The sequence below is a fragment of the Carettochelys insculpta genome, chromosome 5 (genome assembly GCF_033958435.1).
Source record: "Carettochelys insculpta isolate YL-2023 chromosome 5, ASM3395843v1, whole genome shotgun sequence".
Lineage (NCBI taxonomy): Eukaryota > Metazoa > Chordata > Testudines > Carettochelyidae > Carettochelys > Carettochelys insculpta.
In genome coordinates this window covers 113966079-113984855 of record NC_134141.1, presented here as the reverse complement: position 1 = coordinate 113984855, position 18777 = coordinate 113966079, and the positions used below count along the sequence as shown (strand labels likewise).

The following is an 18777-nucleotide window of genomic DNA, read 5'->3' as shown; positions in this document are numbered from 1 at the left end:
GGAAGGGAGAGCTGGTAGGCAGCCAGCCAGAGGAGGGGGAAAGCTGCATCCCAGAGGGGCCCCCCCTTGGGGTCTTCTCCCCACGACGGGTTGGAAGGACTGTCTCTTCCGACAGCTGGTGCTGTCACTCCTGCCAGAAACTGGCCATCTGTGGGCTAAGAAAGCTCTCCTGCTCTCAGACCCTGCGGGGTGAAGTGAGAGTCGCTCCCACCAGGGGACGGGGTGCAGGGCAGGGGGACCCCTGAACCCCATCCATCACAGCAGCATCTCCCGGGGACGGGGATGGGGAACCTGCAGCACAGGGCGGGGGGGACAGAGGCCACGGCTCGGGGCCCACACTAACGCCTGTCTCCATTCTTCTTTCCCCCCTCCTCTCCTGTGTCCTGCACCTGCACCTGCACCATCCGAAGGACCGGAAGAGAGCGCCGGCGAGGCCTCAGTTGTCCCGGAGAGCCCTCCGGGACCATCGCTCCAGGGCAGCCCCTCGGCTGAGGAACGACCGGCCCTGCGGAGGGCTAGACGGTGGACCCCGCGCCTACTACCGGCGACGGCGACGGACCCCCAGCTGCTGGCCATCCTCCGCCGGCAGCTGGAGGTCTCGGAGCAGCACCTCCAGCTGCAGGAGCGGGCGCTGGCCTGTCGCCAGGAGGCCTGGGGGGCCTATATGCAGACATTCAACCGGCTGGTCGACTACCTGGCCCCCCATGCTGCGCCGGCCGAGCCATCGCCCGCCCTGCCCGCTCCTGCAGCCCCACCACCAGCTGCTCCGGCCGTCGCCGGGCCATCCGCCGTCGCCCCACCACCCACCCGCGAGGGCCAGAGCACCGAGGGACCCCTGGAGCCACCTGAGACTCGCCGGCACCGATACCTTCCGGTCCAGCCCGCTCCCACCCAGCCGCGGACCAGACTGCAGGCACGGCGGGGCTCCCAGCCGGGCACGCCCAGTGCTGGGCTATAGAGGCGAGGGGCCCGGGACGTGGCCCCCCCCTTGTTGTATATAGTTGGACTCTTGTTTTGGTGCCCCCGTTTGCCCCGTCCCCCCCCTGTAAATAGTTCTCCCCGTTCTCCTCCCTGGTTTCCTTTTTTGATGGCGCACAGTTGTTTGCTTTGTTGTATTGTTTTATTTGTGCACATATTGCTTTTGTGGAATGTTTGTCCCTACTTTTTGGTTTGTGTTTGACATATATATTTATTGAGCCAAAAAAAAAAAGTTTCTGAAAGACAAAAAAAAAGTTTACGTTCAGCCACAAGTTCGTGCTGTCATTTGTCCAGGACAAGTGGGAGGGGGGGCGGTGGGGTGCTCCATGGTGTGGGCGTTGGGGCAGGAGTGTGGTGGAGGAAGGGGCGGGTAGTAGGGGGCCTGGGCAGAGTTCACCCCGCGGCCTGTTGGTCGAAGTGGGCCCGCAGGGCCTCCCGGACCCGGGTCCCCTCTGGGTCCACCTGCCGACTGGGGGCAGCAGGTGGCTGCACATGTGCCCTGCCGGCCTCCGCGGCCCAGCCCTGCAGAAGGGTCTCCCCCTTGCTTTCCACAAGGTTGTGCAGGGCACAGCAGGCACCCACAATCTGGGGGATGTTGTTGGGGCCCGCATCCAGGCGGGTCAGGAGACATCGCCAGCGTCCCTTGAGGCGGCCAAATGAGCGCTCCACCACCTGGCACGCATGGTTCAGGCGCTCGTTGAAGCGCTCCTGGCTAGCGGAGAGATGGCCCGTGTAGGGGTGCATGAGCCACGGCCGGAGGGGGTAGGCCGCATCTGCGATGACGCAGAAGGGCATGGTGGTGTCCCCCAGAGGGATCTCCCGCTGGGGGATGTAGGTCCCCGCCTCCAGCCGGCGGCACAGGCCCGAGTTCCGAAAAACCCGGGCGTCGTGGGTGCTGCCAGGCCAGCCCATGTAAATGTCCTGGAAACGTCCCCGGCTGTCCACCAAGGCCTGCAGGACGACAGAATGGTAGCCCTTCCGATTGAGGTATCATCCTCCACTGTGCTGCGGGGCGCGGATGGGGATGTGAGTCCCATCCAGAGCCCCGAAGCAGTTGGGGAAGCCCAGGGTGGCAAAGGCAGCGACAGTGGCATGTGGGTCCCCCAGCCTCACGAGCCTGTGCAGGAGCATGGCGTTGATGGCACGCACGACCTGCAAAGAAAGCACATGGGACAGCCCCAATGAGGGGTGAGCAGGGTGTGCGTGGCCCTGCCCTGCCCTGGCCCCCCTGCCCTGCCCTGGCCTGCCCTGGCCCCCCTGCCCTGGCCTGGCCTGCCCTGCCGTGCCCTGGCCCCCCTGCCCTGCCCTGGCCTCCCCCTGTGGGTTCTCTTACCTCCATGAAGACAGCCCCGACGGTGGCCTTTCCGACACCAAACTGCTGGCCCACGGATCGGTAGCTGTCCAGAGTGGCCAGCTTCCAGACAGCGATGCCAACCCGTTTCTCCACAGGGAGGGCACGCCGCATGGCAGTGTCCCGGTGCCTGAGTGCGGGGGTGAGCCACTGGCACAGCTCCAGGAATGTCTGCCGGGTCATCCTGAAGTTCCTGAGCCAGTGGTCGTCATCCCACTCCCCAAGCACCAGCTGCTCCCACCAGTCGGTGCTGGTGGGGTAGCTCCACAGCCGCCGGCGTGTGAGGCGGGGGGTGGAGCGGGGTGCTGCAGGGGTAGGGGTTGAGCCCTGCTGCCCTGGGGGCATCTCCTCCCCTGGGGCAAGGAGGTACTCAGCTGCCTCCCACATGGCATGGGCCAGGGCAAGCCCTGCTCCTGCCGGGAGGGCTGGGTGGACCTCTAGCTGCTGCTGCTGCTGCTGCTGCTGGGGGTCCATGACTGCGGCGCCCGGGGTCTGTGTGCCTATGGCTCCTCAGACCGCGTGCTGTGCAGGCTGAGTGTATGTGGGAGGGGCCCTTTAAGGGAGCGGCTAGCTGTTGCCCCGGAAGCGCTAGTCCGCCTGTGGACCCTGTCTGCAGCTGTGCCTGGCATCCCTATTTCGATGTGTGCTACTTTGACGTGTAGACGTTCCCTCGCTGCGCCTATTTCGACGTTGGGCTGAGCAACGTCGAAGTTGAACATCGACGTTGCCGGCCCTGGAGGATGTGTAGACGTTATTCATCGAAATAGCCTATTTCGATGTAGGCTTCACGTGTAGACATAGCCAATATTTCTCACTAACCTACTAGAATGTCCTGAATCTTTGTAGAATATCATGGACCCTTTCAGACTTTTTGAGAACTAAATTGTCCTTTAACTTCCTAGAATGTTGTCAGCCATGCCCTTATGGGTATGTCAGGGAAAGAGATACAAGTCAGTGAGATACAAGACTGACATGAAGTGAACTGAGAGCCCAGCTGCATCATTGTGGACATATACTTGTATTCTAAGATATGAGAAGTGAAAGGAGTGACTATTAAAGAATATACAGTAAAACCCCAAGATACACATTATTTGAGTGTGTGTATCATGGGTTAACGCGACTGCAACCCCCAACAGGGGCAGGGAAACCGCTGCTGTCAGGGGTGGCAGCCTGACTCTTGGTTGCCAGCCCTGACAGGAGCAGTTTCTCAGTCCCTGGGAAGCAGGCAGCATCCTCGCTCCTGTCTCCCCTCTGCTGGCAAGAGCCAGGCTGCTGCCTGGCTCCTGGCTCCCTACCTCACTGTGGGAGCCGGGAAACTGACCAGCACTGGTGCTGGTCAGTTTCCTGGCTCCTGTGAGCACAGGGAGCTGGAGCCTGGCTCCCAGCTCCCCACCACTCAAGGGAGATGGGGAATATGACCAATGCTACTGCACTGGTCAATTTCCCGGCTCCCCGAGTTAAGTGAAAATTCAACTTATGCGGGGTTGCCAGGAACGCAACCTCTGCATAAGTCAGGGGTCTACTTTATTTAAGGAGACACCAGAGATATCAAACCCCTATCTATGCAACAATATAAAAAGTACTGTTACTTCTGTTACTTTCTTAATAAAGACAAATGCAAAGTGCTCCACTTGGGAAGGAATAATCAGTTTCACACATATGGAACGAGACGTGACTGTCTCGGAAGGAGTATGGCAGAAAGGGATCTAGGGGTTCTAGTGGACCACAAGCTAAATATGAGTCAACAGTGTGATGCTGTTGCAAGAAAAATAAACATGATTCTGAGATGCATTAACAGGTGTGCTGTGAACAAGACACGAGAAGTCATTACTCTGCGCTGGTTAGGCCTCAGTTGGAGTATTTTGTCCAGTTCTGGACACCGCATTTCAAGAAAGATGTGGAGAAACTGGAAAGGGTCCAGAAAAGATCAAAGGGCTAGAGAACACGACCTACGAAGAAAGGCTGAAAGAACTGGGCGTGTTTAGTTTGGAAAAAAGAAGATTGAGGGCAGACATGATAGTGGTTTTCAGGTATCTAAAAGGGTGTCATAGGAGGAGGGAGAAAACTTGCTCTTCTTCGCCTCTGAGGACAGAACAAGAAGCAGTGGGCTTAAACTGCAGCAAGGGAGGTTTAGGATGGACATTAGGAAAAAGTTCCTAACTGTCAGGGTGGTCAAACAGTGGAATAAATTGCCAAGGGAGGTTGTGGAATCTCCATCTCTGGAGATATTTAAGAACAGGTTAGATAAATGTCTATCAGGGATGGTCTAGACAGTACGGTGCTGGACTCAATGACCTCTCAAGGTCCCTTCCAGTCCTAGTATTCTATGATTCTTGACAAATCTTTAACAAGTAATTTTGATGACGTTGTAAGACTGAGAAACAGATTCAGACAAATAGATGCTGGCACACGGGGAATATTCACACATCAACAATAAGCATCTCTATGTCAAATTGGACAACATCCATTACACTTTGCAACATATGAAGCACTTGCCATTGCAAGTTATCCAATTAATGCTTGATGCAGAGTTGAAGAATTCTTTTTCCTAATGTGTAGATAACTGAGGATTCTGTTCATGCTGCCAGTCATAATGCAGCCACAGCTTTTTGAGTGGTGAGCACAGGCTCATTAAAACATATCTTCAATCGATGATGGCTGGTGAGAGACTGACACTGCTTGCTGTTTTATCACTTGAAAAAATGCCAGAAGTCAGCCTGTGGATCTCTCTGCTACTGTCCCTCAGTTTGCAAGAGCAAAGGTGGGAAAAGCAATCTTTAGTTCAAAAGGACCAGGGTTAACATTCTAAGCTGTCATCTCATGTAACACTGTTTAATACCGGTCCATCATTAATTTCTTGGTAATACATTTCAGTTATTCTTAAGATTAAATTGTTTCTGTAAGCTTATATGCTAAATGGATGGCAACTCTGTAAAACTAATTTTCAAAGACCTTTCAAAAACTGCGCACCCACTTCTGGCGCATGCCATTTGAACAGTTCCCCATGCAGTTTTTTAACTGGGGTGTGAAAATGGCAACATGAAATGTGGCCTTGGAAAAATGTAAGATCACAGTGGTTTTAACAACTTAAATTAGAAGCAGAAGGAAAAAAAAAATGTAACGTAAGGGCCACATTTGTGAGTCAGCCTCTGAATTTACATCTGCTTATGTTGCAAGAGTACTGACCTATCCCACAATACAAGATCCATATCTGAGAGAGTAGACGGACATTTGTTTGTGTGAACTGGGCCCTTGACAGTAAAGCAGGAGGTAGGCTCAAGTGTTCCACTTTTGTTTCTCTTCTCCAGCTTCTATATGTTGGAGATTAGGAGCTAAAGATTCCCCAACATTGGAGGCTTCAGAGGGACCTTTCAGAAAAAAATTCAACTCCATCTGAGTTATTTTCATCTCTTCCACAGAAAACTAAAGATTTTTAAAGACTTGAGTTAGTTCGATTATTGTACCAGTTCCTCACTGATGATGAGCACCAACAAAATCCATTGCTCCAAAGGAAGGCGCAGGCTCAGCACCCAAGAAGATTTGACCCAGAATGTCAGATTGGTCTGTATGAAATGGGAAAAAAAGTTAGATCCTTAGCTTAAAATGGCCAGTTATATCATTTCTAAAGAGTTGCGCAATGAATTTAAACCTGCCTTTTTAGGTTAGTTTCAACATTTTCTGATTGAAGCCCATGAAAGAATATATTTAGAGAAGCTACACAAATGTATTTGTAGATCTCGTTCCCTTCTGGGCACCTACATATTAGACGTTCCAAACTGAAATATAACATTACATCCTATTGAGGAACTACAAAAGGATTGAAGTGTTGAGACATTCAAATTTAAAATGATTTTTAGTCTTTAGGAATGGAAGAAACTTGCATTGTTTCTGATGTTTGAATTAAGGGATGATCAAAGCTCAGTTCATGTGGCCTGCTGTCATGTTTGTTCCTAATAACATGTGCAATTTACACACAATAGGGAGTATTACTTGCTAGGACCAATCTTGATCTTGCCCAGCACTGCAAGCTTGGACCTCTTAACCTCATAGGCTGCACTGTGAGGACAACAGGACTGATCAGGGGTTTGGAATGGCTGATATAGGAGGAGATATTTAAAATACTGGGACTTTTCAGCTTAGAAAAGAGAAAACTAAGGGAGGGGAATGATGAAGGTCTATAAAATCAAGACTGGTGTGGAGAAATTAAATAAAGAAAAGTTACTTGTTCTCATAACACAAGAACTAGAGGTCACCAAATGAAATCAATAGGTAGCAGGTTTAAAACAACGAAAAAGAAAGTATTTCTTCAAGCAACACACAGTCAACCCATAGAAGTCCTTAAGAGAGGATGTTGTGAAGACCTGGACATTAACAAGATTCAAAAAAGAGCTAAATAAATTCAGAGAGGTAGCCGTGTTAGTCTGTATCTTCGAGAACAACAAGAGGTCCTGATGGCACTTTATAGACTAACAGATATTTTGGAGCATAAACTTTTGAGGTCAAAGACCCACTTCATCAGATGCATGAGTTGTGGGGTGGTTTCAGAGAGGTGTTTAAAAAGTGGGGTCCCAGTAAAAGGGTGGGCCAGAGCTGACAAGGTCTATTCAGTCAGGGTGGAAAAGACCCATTATCAGTAGTATGTATGAAGAGAGGAAAAAGAGGATCAGATAAAACGGGGGATATGACCTATTGTCAGTCTAATGTGGAGATGTTAACAACTAAGGCAGAGAAGCTCCTTTTGTAAGGTGCGAGCCACTCCCAGTCTCTGTTTAATGCTTGGTTAATGGAGTCAAATTTGCAAATAAATTGCAGCTCAGAGATTTCTCTCTCTATTTGATTTTTGAAATTTCTTTGTTTCAGGACTGCCGCCCTTAAATGTGCTACTGAGTGTCCAGGGAGATTGAAGTGCTCTCCCACAGGCTTCTGTACATTACTGTTCCTGATGTCTGATTTATGTCCATTTATTGCTTTACATAGAGACTGTCCAGTTTGGCCAATGTAAATTGCAGTGGGGCATTGCTGGTACATGATGGCATATATTATATTAGTAGATGTGCAGGTAAAGGGGCCCCTGATGGTATGGCTGATGTTAGGTCATGTGATGATATCACTGGTGTAGATAAAGTGAAAAAACAGATCAACAGAGCCCGACGTGTGCCACGAAGCCTCTTACTACAGGACAAGCCCAAGAGAGAAACCAACAGAACACCACTAGCCATCACCTACAGTCCTCAGCTAAAACCTCTACAGCGCATCATCAGGGATTTACAACCCATCCTGGACAATGATCCCCCACTTTCACAGGCCTTGGGAGGCAGACCAGTCCTTGCCCACAGACAACCTGCCAACCTGAAGCAAATCCTAACCACCAACTATACACCAGACCACAGTCACTCTAACTCAGGGACCCATCCATGCAACAAACCTCGTTGCCAGCTCTGCCCACGTATCTACACCAGCAACACCATTACAGGACCTAACCAGATCAGCCACACCATCGTGGGTTCATTCAGCTGCACACCTACCAATATAATTTATGCCATCATGTGCCAGCAATGCCCCTCTGCTATATACATCGGACAAACTGGACAGTCTCTACGTAAAAGAATAAATGCACACAAATCAGACATCAGAAATGGCAATATACAAAAACCCGTAAGAGAGCACTTCAATCTCCCAGGCCACACAGTAGCAGACTTAAAAGAAGCTATCCTACAGCAAAGAAATTTCAGGACCAGACTTCAAAGAGAAATTTCTGAGCTACAATTCATCTGCAAATTCGATGCCCTCAGCTCTGGCTTAAACAAAGACTGCGAATGGTTGGCTAAATACAGAAGCAGCTTTCCCTCCCTTGGTGTTCACACCTCCAGATCAACTGCTGGTAGTAAGCCTCACCCTTGCTGACTGAGCTAACCTTGTTATCCCCACCCTTGCTCTGGCTTATTTATACCTGGCCCTGCAGATTTGCAAGACCAGCATCTGATGAAGTGAGTCTGTGCTCATGAAAGCTCATGCTCAAAACTTTTCTGTTAGTCTATAAGGTGCCCCAGGACCCTTCGTTGCTGGTGTAGATATGTGAGCAGAGCTGGCAGTAGGATTTATTGCAGGGATTGGTTCCAGGCTTAGAGTTACTGTTTGTGATCTATAGTGGCTGGTGAGGATTTGTTTAAGGTTGGCAGGCTGTCTGTAGGCGAGGACAGGCCTGCCTCCCAAGGTCTGTCAGAGTGAAAGACCATTGTTCAGGATCGGTTGCAGATCGCTGATGATGTGTTGGAGAGGCCCTAGGTGGGGGCTGTATGTGATGGTCAGTGGTGTTCTTTTGTTTCCCTTGCCAGGCCTGTCTTGTAGCAGGTGGCTTCTGGGTACCCGTCTGGCTCTATCAATCTGTTTCCTCACTTCCTTAGGTGGGTATTGTAGTTTGGGGAAAGCTTGGTAAAGGTCTTGTAGATGTTTGTCTCTCTGTCTGATGGTCAGAGCAAATACGGTTGGGAAAGGGTGCAAGGGATGAGATCACTTGATGATCACTTATTCTGTTCTTTCCTCTGGGACACCTGGCACTGGCCACTGTTGGTCAACAGGATACTGGGCTAGATGGATCTTTGGTTTGACCCGGCACACCCATTCTTATATTTTTACTGAAAATGACAACTACACTCTGCTCCAATGTAGTCAGGTTAGGTGAGGCCCTTCCACTCTGGGCCAGTAGCCAGCATGGCCATCAAGCGAACAAAAGTTTGCACATTGCAGCCACAAATCACATTAAAACTTATGCATGCATCAGTTCAATTATAATTATCTTTCCATCTTTAATTTACAGTGTCCATTATTGTCAGATTATTCACTTACCACTTTCAGTCTGAGAATATTTTTTCACTGAGTTACCTGAACTGTTGCTCTCGCTTTAGAGCAACCAATTTTTGTCTTTCTTCCTCTCTCTTCTCTCTCAGCTTTTTTGCTTGCTGTCTCATTTTTGCTTGTTTTTCCAGCATGGTTTCTCCTAGGGCCTCCATCTCAGCAAAATAACTCTTTTCTTCTGCTTCCAAAAGTGCGCAAAGCCTGAAAGGAAAAATATATTTCAAAAAAAGTCAAACAATGCAGTCTGTTGAATGCTGCAGCTTTAATATATTTACTATGAGGTTATGAGATAAAAGTTTTTAATAGGTCTCGTCCAACAAAATCTATGCTCAGAAGTGCGTGTATGGGGAATCTATTATGCACAAATGATGACAAATAAGTAGCTGCCTCAATCATTATATTCTTATCTGATGCCATGTCAATTTTGTCCACTGACAAAGCGCTATATAAATCTCGATGATCGCATATGCCCCACTCGTGCATTGGTATGAAAGGTAGTTACACCATCAAAATTCTGGTATCACTATGCATCTCTGCCAGGATTGCTGCTCTAAAAGATAAAATAGTTAACCTATACAGCCACTTTAAAAAAAAAAAGGCATTGTTCAGAGATCAAATCCTTGGAGATCTGCCTAGACAATGATGCTTGGAATTCAGTGTATTTTCAAATATTATATAGTATGCAAAAAGGACATGTATATGACCATTAGGTCAAAATATGACACACTCAGAAGTGTTGTAATTTATCCTGGAAATCACTGGATCACCGGAGTGCTGGGGAACAAATCTACTGCCTTCTTGTGGAGCTCAGCAGCAGCAAAATTCAATGCTAAAATAGACAAAAGTAGAGCTCAAGTTCTCAATGCAAGAGAGAAAAACAAATGCAACCCAAATCAGTTGCTCTCCAAATGGGTCCCTTATAGAGCAAGCATCACCAACCCTAGCACTAGGGTCAGCTCAAAGTGTTGCACCTCATATCCAAGGCATTTCAATGATCAAGAGGGATGTCCTCCTCTGGTTAGCTGTAGAACACAAAGCTTTCATCATCTTGCTTCAAGAAACATAATCTGTTCATTAATTATGTCTTACCTCTATCATAGGCAATACAGAATGGCATTTTACATCAGAGAAGGTATTCCAGCCACTCCAGTCTAATCACTGAGTGCAAATGATATCAACGAATGGTAAATATAAAATGGAAGGACCTGACTTTTATCAGCTAACACATATGTTACCCATCTCCTAAGGATCTTCTGTTTATTGTGGTGCTCTTAATTCCTACGATTCCCACGGACGATGATATAAATGGTGTACGGCTACACTTGGCATCAACAGTCAATATGCAGCTTTTATATTATCCTAAACTGTCATTCATTTTCTATAGAAAACAACGGACCTCAGGTTCTTTCCTGGCCTGACTTTAAAAAGAAAAAAACTAGTTAATGTAGCCTGACAGCCACAGAGCATAAAGTGCTTCCTTGAGCTCAGCATCAGCCTAATCACAACAAGCAACAAATGCCAATAACAAGTGGCCTCTGGAAACCTCAGGTGGAATTTATAGAAATCAGCCAGGAACAGTTCCGAGTTCAGGCTCTCCAAGTCCTTACCCACACACCAAGTAATTGGAATAACATCAGTGCTGTCTCACAAGTTTCTATGATAAAGTTCTATCTACTGCAAAGATACTCCCCACAGGACTTTGCTATCAGTTCATTCCTATATGGTCGTCTGATGCAAACAGGAATTTAAATCCATTATGAACAGGCTTGTGACAAAAAAAGTTACAGAAAGTAGAGACTTTTTTACTTTCTAGCTCAAATGAAGCAAGAGTAATGGAAAGAAACTATCTCCAAATTGAACTTCACACTTTCCACTTGCAAAGCATTGCAAACTCGTAAGAGATTGAGTGGAGATTCAAGATTGCTCAAAAAGAATATCCAGCAACAAGCTCCACCACGTCCCTGCTGGTGGTCTATGGCAAAGTTCCTAATCAAGACATACAGTTAAAATGATGGCTCCTGAGAAATGGAAAGTTCAGGGAGGAGATACGAACATGACGACTCCTTTTACCCTTCAAGAGCTCAAATTGGCTATACATCATCTGCAGCCTAATAAGGCTCCTGGTCTAGATACTATTTGAGTTTATTTCGCAATTTGGATCAATCAACAAAAATGGAATACTGTAATTCTCATTACAATTCAGAACTCCAGGTATTTCAAAAGGCAGGTGCAGAGCAGAGATTGTAGTTGTTCCCAAGCCAGGAAAACCAGTCACAGAGCCAGAGAGCTACTGACAGATTTCTCTGCTGTTTGTTAACTACAAGATGATGAAGATACTAATCCAGATGTGGATTAATCAGGCAGTCAATCTTCAACTGCGTCGTCTTCAGGCTCGATTAAGGAGTGGATGATGCATGCAAGATCAGGAACTTTGGCTGTCTCAAAACACAAAAAAATACATGAGAGTCTGGAAGGAAAATCTGTATAGTCCCTATGGATTTGACAACAACCTATGCCAGTTATTTCTTGTAGCCTGCCAGTGCAGTTCATCTGAGAAATGATGTGCAGCCGAAACTTCCTCCTCGAAGTGAGGGAGAAAAAAAATCAAGTTAAATGTCTCCATAATGGCTTTCCACAAGAGTCAGTTTTCTGTCTCATTTTGTCCAAGATATACTTCAACCTCCCTGAATCACAGCTCAAGAAGTATATGTATGCGGAGAATATCTGTCTTGCTGACACTGGAAATTACTTCAACAGGATCTCTTTACTTGTTGGACGCTTACAAGGGGTGTAGCTAAGAAACAAAACAAAGAGACCCAATGGTCAACGTGGGTTAACTTTTAGAACCATAGCCCAAACTCTTTATGTACATTTGCTGCCTGCTCTAACCTGTAAATAATGTTCTCATTTCTTTTTCCTAGTTAATAAATCTTTCATTAATTTACTATTGGTCAGACTTTGTGTCAGGTGTGAGATCTAATATACAGGCTGATTTTGCATAAGTGACTAGTTTCTTGGGTCTGGGAGCAACCTGAATATTTTGTGATTTTTGGTGTAAGGACCATTTATCACTAAGTCCAGCTTGCCCAAGTGACAGAATGGAGTACCAACGATTGCGGCTTGTGACTCCATGGTAAGATTATTACAATGATCCAGGGGTTAATATTTGTTAGTAGGCTGATGAAATTTACTTATGTGACATAGCACCAGCTTGCGGTCTCTTCCCTGCTTTTCGAAGTCTGCCCTTAGGTTGGCACGCATGGTCATGAACCACACCCAACAGCATGACAGCCTCACAATTGGATGTTTTAATAAATGAGGCAGAATGTGGTTCACTTTCTCTTAGCATTAAAGAACAAATAAATCTAACCGAAGTGAGGAGTGTTGAAAATTATTTTTGTCAGTGAATCCAGCTGATATGACCCAAACACACTGACTTAGTGTGTGTGACCATATCTATTTATAGTATTTGGCCCAATAAATATACAGTCTTCTGTTTAACTGAGAACTAAATTATTTCTCTTTTAGTTCAAGCAGTCTGTTTTTGCCCTGGGGTCAATGGTGAAAGCAGTGTTACTATATATACACCCCTGATTTTGGTGGTGGTTGTTTTTTTGTTTGTTTGTGTTTGGTTTTTTTGCGCACGCACACACACACAGAGCAGAAATCTGTTGAATTGCTTTGTTTTCAAAACCACTATACTGAATGTACTTTAAAGATTAAAGTTATTACGGTATGTTTCTTTTATTCCCATTAATACTATTCTAAATCAGTTTTGCTTGTTGTTAAGCATGGAAAATGAGGATGCAAGTAACCTGAAATTCATTTAATCAGCTTTTTGATTTGTTACCTCTTTCTTCTGTCCTCAGCTCCTGCAAGATACTCCTGCATTGTCTGATTGACCTTCTGCTGTACAATATTGTGAAGCTTTCTGCATTCATTGTGATTCTCCCACTGACAGATCTGGAGACCTCTATTGTGAACCTTTGTGAAAGCCAAGTATTCAAGACGTTCTTTTTCTTTTCGTCTGCATTCCAAGATTAAACATTCAGATTTATCAGGTTTAGGAAACTTGGCCCTCTGTAAAAGAAAACATTTTGTTAACAATGAAAATGAAACAATAGGTTCTCTTTTAATCATAGAGCAGGTATTAATAGGAGTCCAAATTAATGCTGAAATTCAAAAACTACACTTCTCATTAAATGCAAATCAACATTCTAAGAAGGACTAGACAGTTCAGAGGGCAAGCAATGGGATTAGGATACTTTTAGGTCAGAGATGATGGTTTACTGTGCTGACTAATACTGACTGTCTACTTGGACTCTGTTTACATTATGACATATATCAGCATAAATAAACCATCCTGTGAGAGACATATATTACACTGACATAAACACTTGTGTGCACAATGCTACATTTGTGGGAGAGCTCCTCCCACTGACATAGCTTCTGCTGCTCACGGAGGTGGTTTTTATGATGATGGGAAAATTCTCTCCCATCAGCGTGGAGCTACGGTGGGCAAGCTGCAGCCCATTAGCCAGATGCAGATCATGAGGGTATTCCACCGGCATGCCACCAGCCATGTTGTTTATCTTGTGTCCACAGATATAGATGCCCAACCTGTGGTCTGCCATTCCTAGCCAATTGAAAAAAAAAGGGAAATGTAGTGCCCATCTTTTAAAATATGGGAGGAGGATCCAGGGAATTACAGACTGGTCAGCATCATCTCAGTCTCTGGGGTGGGGTGGGGTGGGGTGGGGTGGAATCAAGAAGCAAGTCCTCGAGGAATCCATTTTGAAACACTTGGAAGAGAGGAAGGTGATCAGGAACAGTCAACCTGGATTCACCAGGGACAAGTCATGCCTCATCAACCTATTTGTCTTCTATGATGAGATAACTGGTTTTGTGGATAGATATGGCAAAAGAGGTGGACGTGATATACCTTGACTTCAGCAAAGCTTTTGATACTGGTAAAAATACCGTGGGAAACTTAAGTTAAGGAAGCATGTCTTGGATGAATGGACTAAGGTGGACAGAAAGCTGGCTAGGTCATCAGGTTCAATATGTAGTGATCAGTAACTTGATATCTAATTGGTAAGCACTATCAAGTGGAGTGCACAAAGGGTCAGTCCTGGAGCTGTTATAGTTCAACATCTTCGCTAATGCTCTGGATGATGGGATGGATTGATCCTCAGCAAGTTTGCAGATGACACTAAGCTGTGAGAAGAAATAGATATTCTGGAGTGTTGGGGGAGGGTGCAAAGTGACCCAGACAATTTGGACTGTTGGGCCAAAAGAAATTGACAGACAGAAGAATCCCATGCACATGCTACAGGTTGGGGACCAACCAGTAAGTGGCAGTTCTGCAGAAAAGGACTTGGGAATTACAGTGGATGAGAAGCTGGATATGACACAACACTGTGCCCTTGTTACAAAGAAGGCTAATAGCACATTAAACCGCATTAGTAGGAACATTTCCAGCAGCTAGAGGGGAGAGATTATTCCCCTCTATTCTGCACTTGTGAGGCCACATATGGACTACTGAATCCAGCTTTGGGCCCCTCACTACAGAAAGGATGTGCACAATTTGAAAGAGTCCAGTGAAGGACAATGAAAATATTAGGGGGTTGGGGCACATGACTAATGAGAAGAGGCTGAGGGAACTGGTCTTATTTAGTCTTCACAAGAAAATAATGAAGGGATGGAAGACTTGAGAGCAGCCTTCAACTACTTGAAGTGGAGTTCCAAAGAGGCTGGAGTCAGGAAAGAAGTTGACATACTGGAGAAATCTAGAGAAGAGCAACAAAAATGATTAAAGGTCTAGAAAACATGACCTACAAGGGAAGATTGAAAGAATTGGGTTTGTTTAGTCTGGAAAAGAAAAGACTGAGGGGGAACATGATAGCAGCTTTCAACTACCTAAAAGATTGTTACAAGGAAGAGGGAGAAAAATTATTCTCCTTATCCTCTGAGTATAGGAAGTTTTTCCTACTATCTAATCTAAACATCCCTTAATGCAATCTGAGTCCACTGCTTCTTGTATGGTCAGGATGGTTAAGCACTGGAATAAATTGCCTAGGGAAGACATGGAATTTCCATCACTGGAGATTTTCAAGAGCAGGTTAGACAAACACCTGCCAGGGAAGGTTTCGATGGTGCTTGGTCCTGCCACAAAACTGGATTTGATGATCTCTCAAGGTTCCTTCCAGTTCTAGTACTTTGTGATTCTATTCTCAGTGATGGCAGATTACAGAACAAGGAGCAATTGTCTCAAGTTGTAGTGCAAGAGGTGTAGGTTGGGTATTAGGAAAAACTACATCACTAGAAGGACAGTAAAGTAATGGAATGGGTTGCCTAGATAGGTGGGCAAATCTCCATCCTTAGAGGTTTTTAAGGCTAGGCATGAAAAAGGCCTGGCTGGAATGATCTAGATGGGGGTTGGTTCTGCTTTTAGCAAGGGGTTGGACTGGATGACCTCCTGAGATCCCTTCCAACCCTAAACTTCTATGATTCTATGAATTGCTGGCCATCACTTCCCACAGTTCCCATTGCCCAGGAATAGCAAACCACAGCCAGTAGGAAATGCAGCTCACCATACCTGTAGACGCAAGCTAAACAACCTGTCAGGCTTACTATGATGAGTTGCATGCATCCTGTGGGCTACAGGTTGTCCACCACTGACACGCAGCATCTTTTCCAGAAGCACTACAGTAGCGTAGCTGTATCAGTATAGCTGCCCTGCTACAGTGCTGTACATATAAATGTGGCCTTCATTGTACTGCACTTATCTACTTCACTTCTCTGTCTGCATTCACTTGTCTTGTCACCCACTTAAACTTCCAGCTCCTTGGAGCAGATACTTTAATTTATCATTCTCCGTTGGTGTCCTGGTCCATAACTAAGGCTCCTAGTCGCTGTGATAATATAAAATGAATAATAATAGTATACTTAAAATGTTTAAACTTTAAAGTCTCTAGTAGACAAAGGAGAAATCACAAAACAAGATCAGTTGAGAATGAGAGCAAATGATATGAGTATAGCACAGTTTTAGGGGTTGCCAAAGGTTCATAAAGAAAATGTCCCATTAAGACCCATTGTTTCCCTTCCAGGAACACCAACTTACAATTTATCAAAAGAATTATGGCAACGTTTAAAACATTTGACTGCAAATTCACCACACTCAATTACATCTACTACACAGTTTTTAATAAAAAAAATCAGGGGTAGTTGGACTGAAGTGAATGAATTAATCATGTCTTTTGATGTTACTGCATTATTTACATCAGTTGATTTACAGTTAGCTAAACAAACGCTAAAAGACTGATGAGTCCCGTTCAGCGTGAACTATTAGTCATGATTCTTTAATGGATCTGGTTGATTTATGCCTTAATACCAACTTTATATCTGATGGCCAGCTATATAAGCAAGTTAAAGGGACCCCAATGGGATCGCCGCTTTTGGGGTTAATCGCGGAAGCGGTAACGCAACGTTTAGAAAGGACTGCGCTACCAGTAATTAGACCAAGCTTTTGGATATGTTATGTAGATGACATGTTTGTTGTCATTAAACATGCGGATATAGAATGGGCACATAACATTTTGAATGAAACAGTTAAGGGTATCGTGTTCAATATTGAGAGAGAATGTAATCACAAACTTCCTTTTCTTGACGTATTTTAACAATCACAGTGAAACAGGGTACCTGGAAACATCAGTGTACAGAAGAAAAGACATACACAGACCAAATTCTCAAGTTTTTCAGTAATCATCCTGTTAGCCACAAAAGAAGCTGTGTAAGAACTCTTTTTGGTAGAACTGGCACACACTGTAGCACTGAGTTGTTACGTGAAGCGGAAGAGAAGCACCTTAAGAGTGTGTTCAAGTTGAATGGTTACCCAATGAATTTTATTAGAAGGTGTCTATATAAAAAAGCAAGAATCTGTAAGTATGGAATCCCCAGTTAAAAGAATAGTACTAGCATACATTAGAAATATCTCTGAGATGACATTGAGGCTATTAGAGCCATTTGGGATTAAAATAGCCCACAGACCAACAAACATGTTAAAGACTTTTATTTAAGCCAAAGGATGTGGTTGAATATACGTGTAAAACTAATGTGATTTATAAGATTCAATGATTAAATTGTTCCAAGCATTGTGTTGGACAAACAGGAAGAAAGCTAATCACTTGCATACACGAACATCAATTGGCTGTAAAAGGGCATGATCCCTTATCATTAATCTCATTGCACGAAGATAACACCAGCCACAAGTTCGATTTTAATAATGTGAAAGTTATAGGACAAGCTGGATCTAGGCAGGGAAAAGAATTCTTAGAAGCATGGTTCCCCGGAAATGAGGCAATTAACTGGCACATTGATTTGGATCCTGTGTTTGAACCTATGAGATCAAAGGATAAGAGAGAAAAAACAGCTAATGAGAGTGTGATTAGGTGCAGTCGGTCTTAAACTGAAGACATGAGTAACCAATTAAGAACTAATTACTGATAAGGTCTATGTCAAAGGACTGTAAAAAGAACAGTTTGAAGATCTCTCACTAGGCACTGATGATGTCACTCCATTCAGTAACAAAACATCTGCAATTAAAGTTGTTTAGCTCCGTGAACATTTTAAATATTAAATGGAACTTCCCAGGCTACCTGCTTTTATTTTTATTTTAAAATAAAATAGTAATAATAATAAGCAGAAGTTGCTTTCTTCTGGTAGGATGTTTCTAGCCAGCTAACCACAACACCACAAACACTGCAAAGCACTGGTATTTCAGCCCAAGAAGTAATGCAGAGGCCTGACTGTTTTTGCACAATATCAGCATAGCTGTGCTGTACTGTATCCTCAGCAGCGGAAACAGCATTTGCTCCAGGGTCCTGCCACTCTGGCTCCTGATCCATTCCCGCCTTCCCCGCCCCCTTCTTAGGCCAACGCCCACATCCCCCCGCCCCACACAGTACCACGGCACCCTGGCCGGTCAGTGCTGGAACAATTTGGATGGTGGGGGTGCTGAGAGCAGTGTGAACCCTGGATACAAGGCACCAAGCCAGGGCGTGCTACAACATCCCCCGCACCCCTCGTTCATGCAGATATGCCCACACCCGCAACTGTCGCTTCAGCTCACCACCACCAACACACACGTACTGCAGCGTCTACACCCACCCCGAGCCGTTCATCTGCGCTTCAGCCTACGTGTCTCACCAGTGCCACCGAGTGCGGCGTGGGCCCCGTCACCTCCCGGGGGCGCCGGCTCCACTGGCCCAGCATCACTCCGCAGGTACAGAGAGGCGACTGTCCGCCCTCCGCCGACACTTCCGGGACGCGCGATCCGTTGCTATGGGAATCAGCCAAGGAGAAGGGCGGAAGTGACTTCAGGAAACAGCGCTCCCTAGGAGAAGGATGAGTGGGGGGAGGGGCTGGAAGAAAGTTACGGCCACACACTGACACGTACGCATGCGCTTCGCGCCGCGTGACGTGAAGATGCGTGAGGAAAGCCCAGGCCTGGGTGGTTGCTAGGTGCCCGCAGTCCGTGTTGCTGTCAGAGCAGGGCCTTCCCAGGGAGCGCAGCCTGGATTTCCTCCCCAAGG

The 18777-nt window shown here is 45.9% G+C and overlaps 1 protein-coding gene across 1 annotated transcript in view; it reads right to left on the bottom strand.

Annotated features, from left to right (window-relative positions):
* CFAP53 (cilia and flagella associated protein 53) overlaps positions 1–18521 on the bottom strand; it is a 41896-nt gene extending 23375 nt beyond the window's left edge. The window contains exons 1-3 of the mRNA XM_074995788.1: positions 18392–18521; positions 13035–13264; positions 9212–9385 (exon numbers count right to left, since the gene is read on the bottom strand). Of these exons, the coding sequence (XP_074851889.1) occupies positions 9212–9385; positions 13035–13264; positions 18392–18457 (470 nt within the window). The 5' untranslated portion in view covers positions 18458–18521. The remainder of the gene's footprint in view (positions 1–9211; positions 9386–13034; positions 13265–18391) is intronic.
* Positions 18522–18777: the final 256 nt, after the last annotated feature.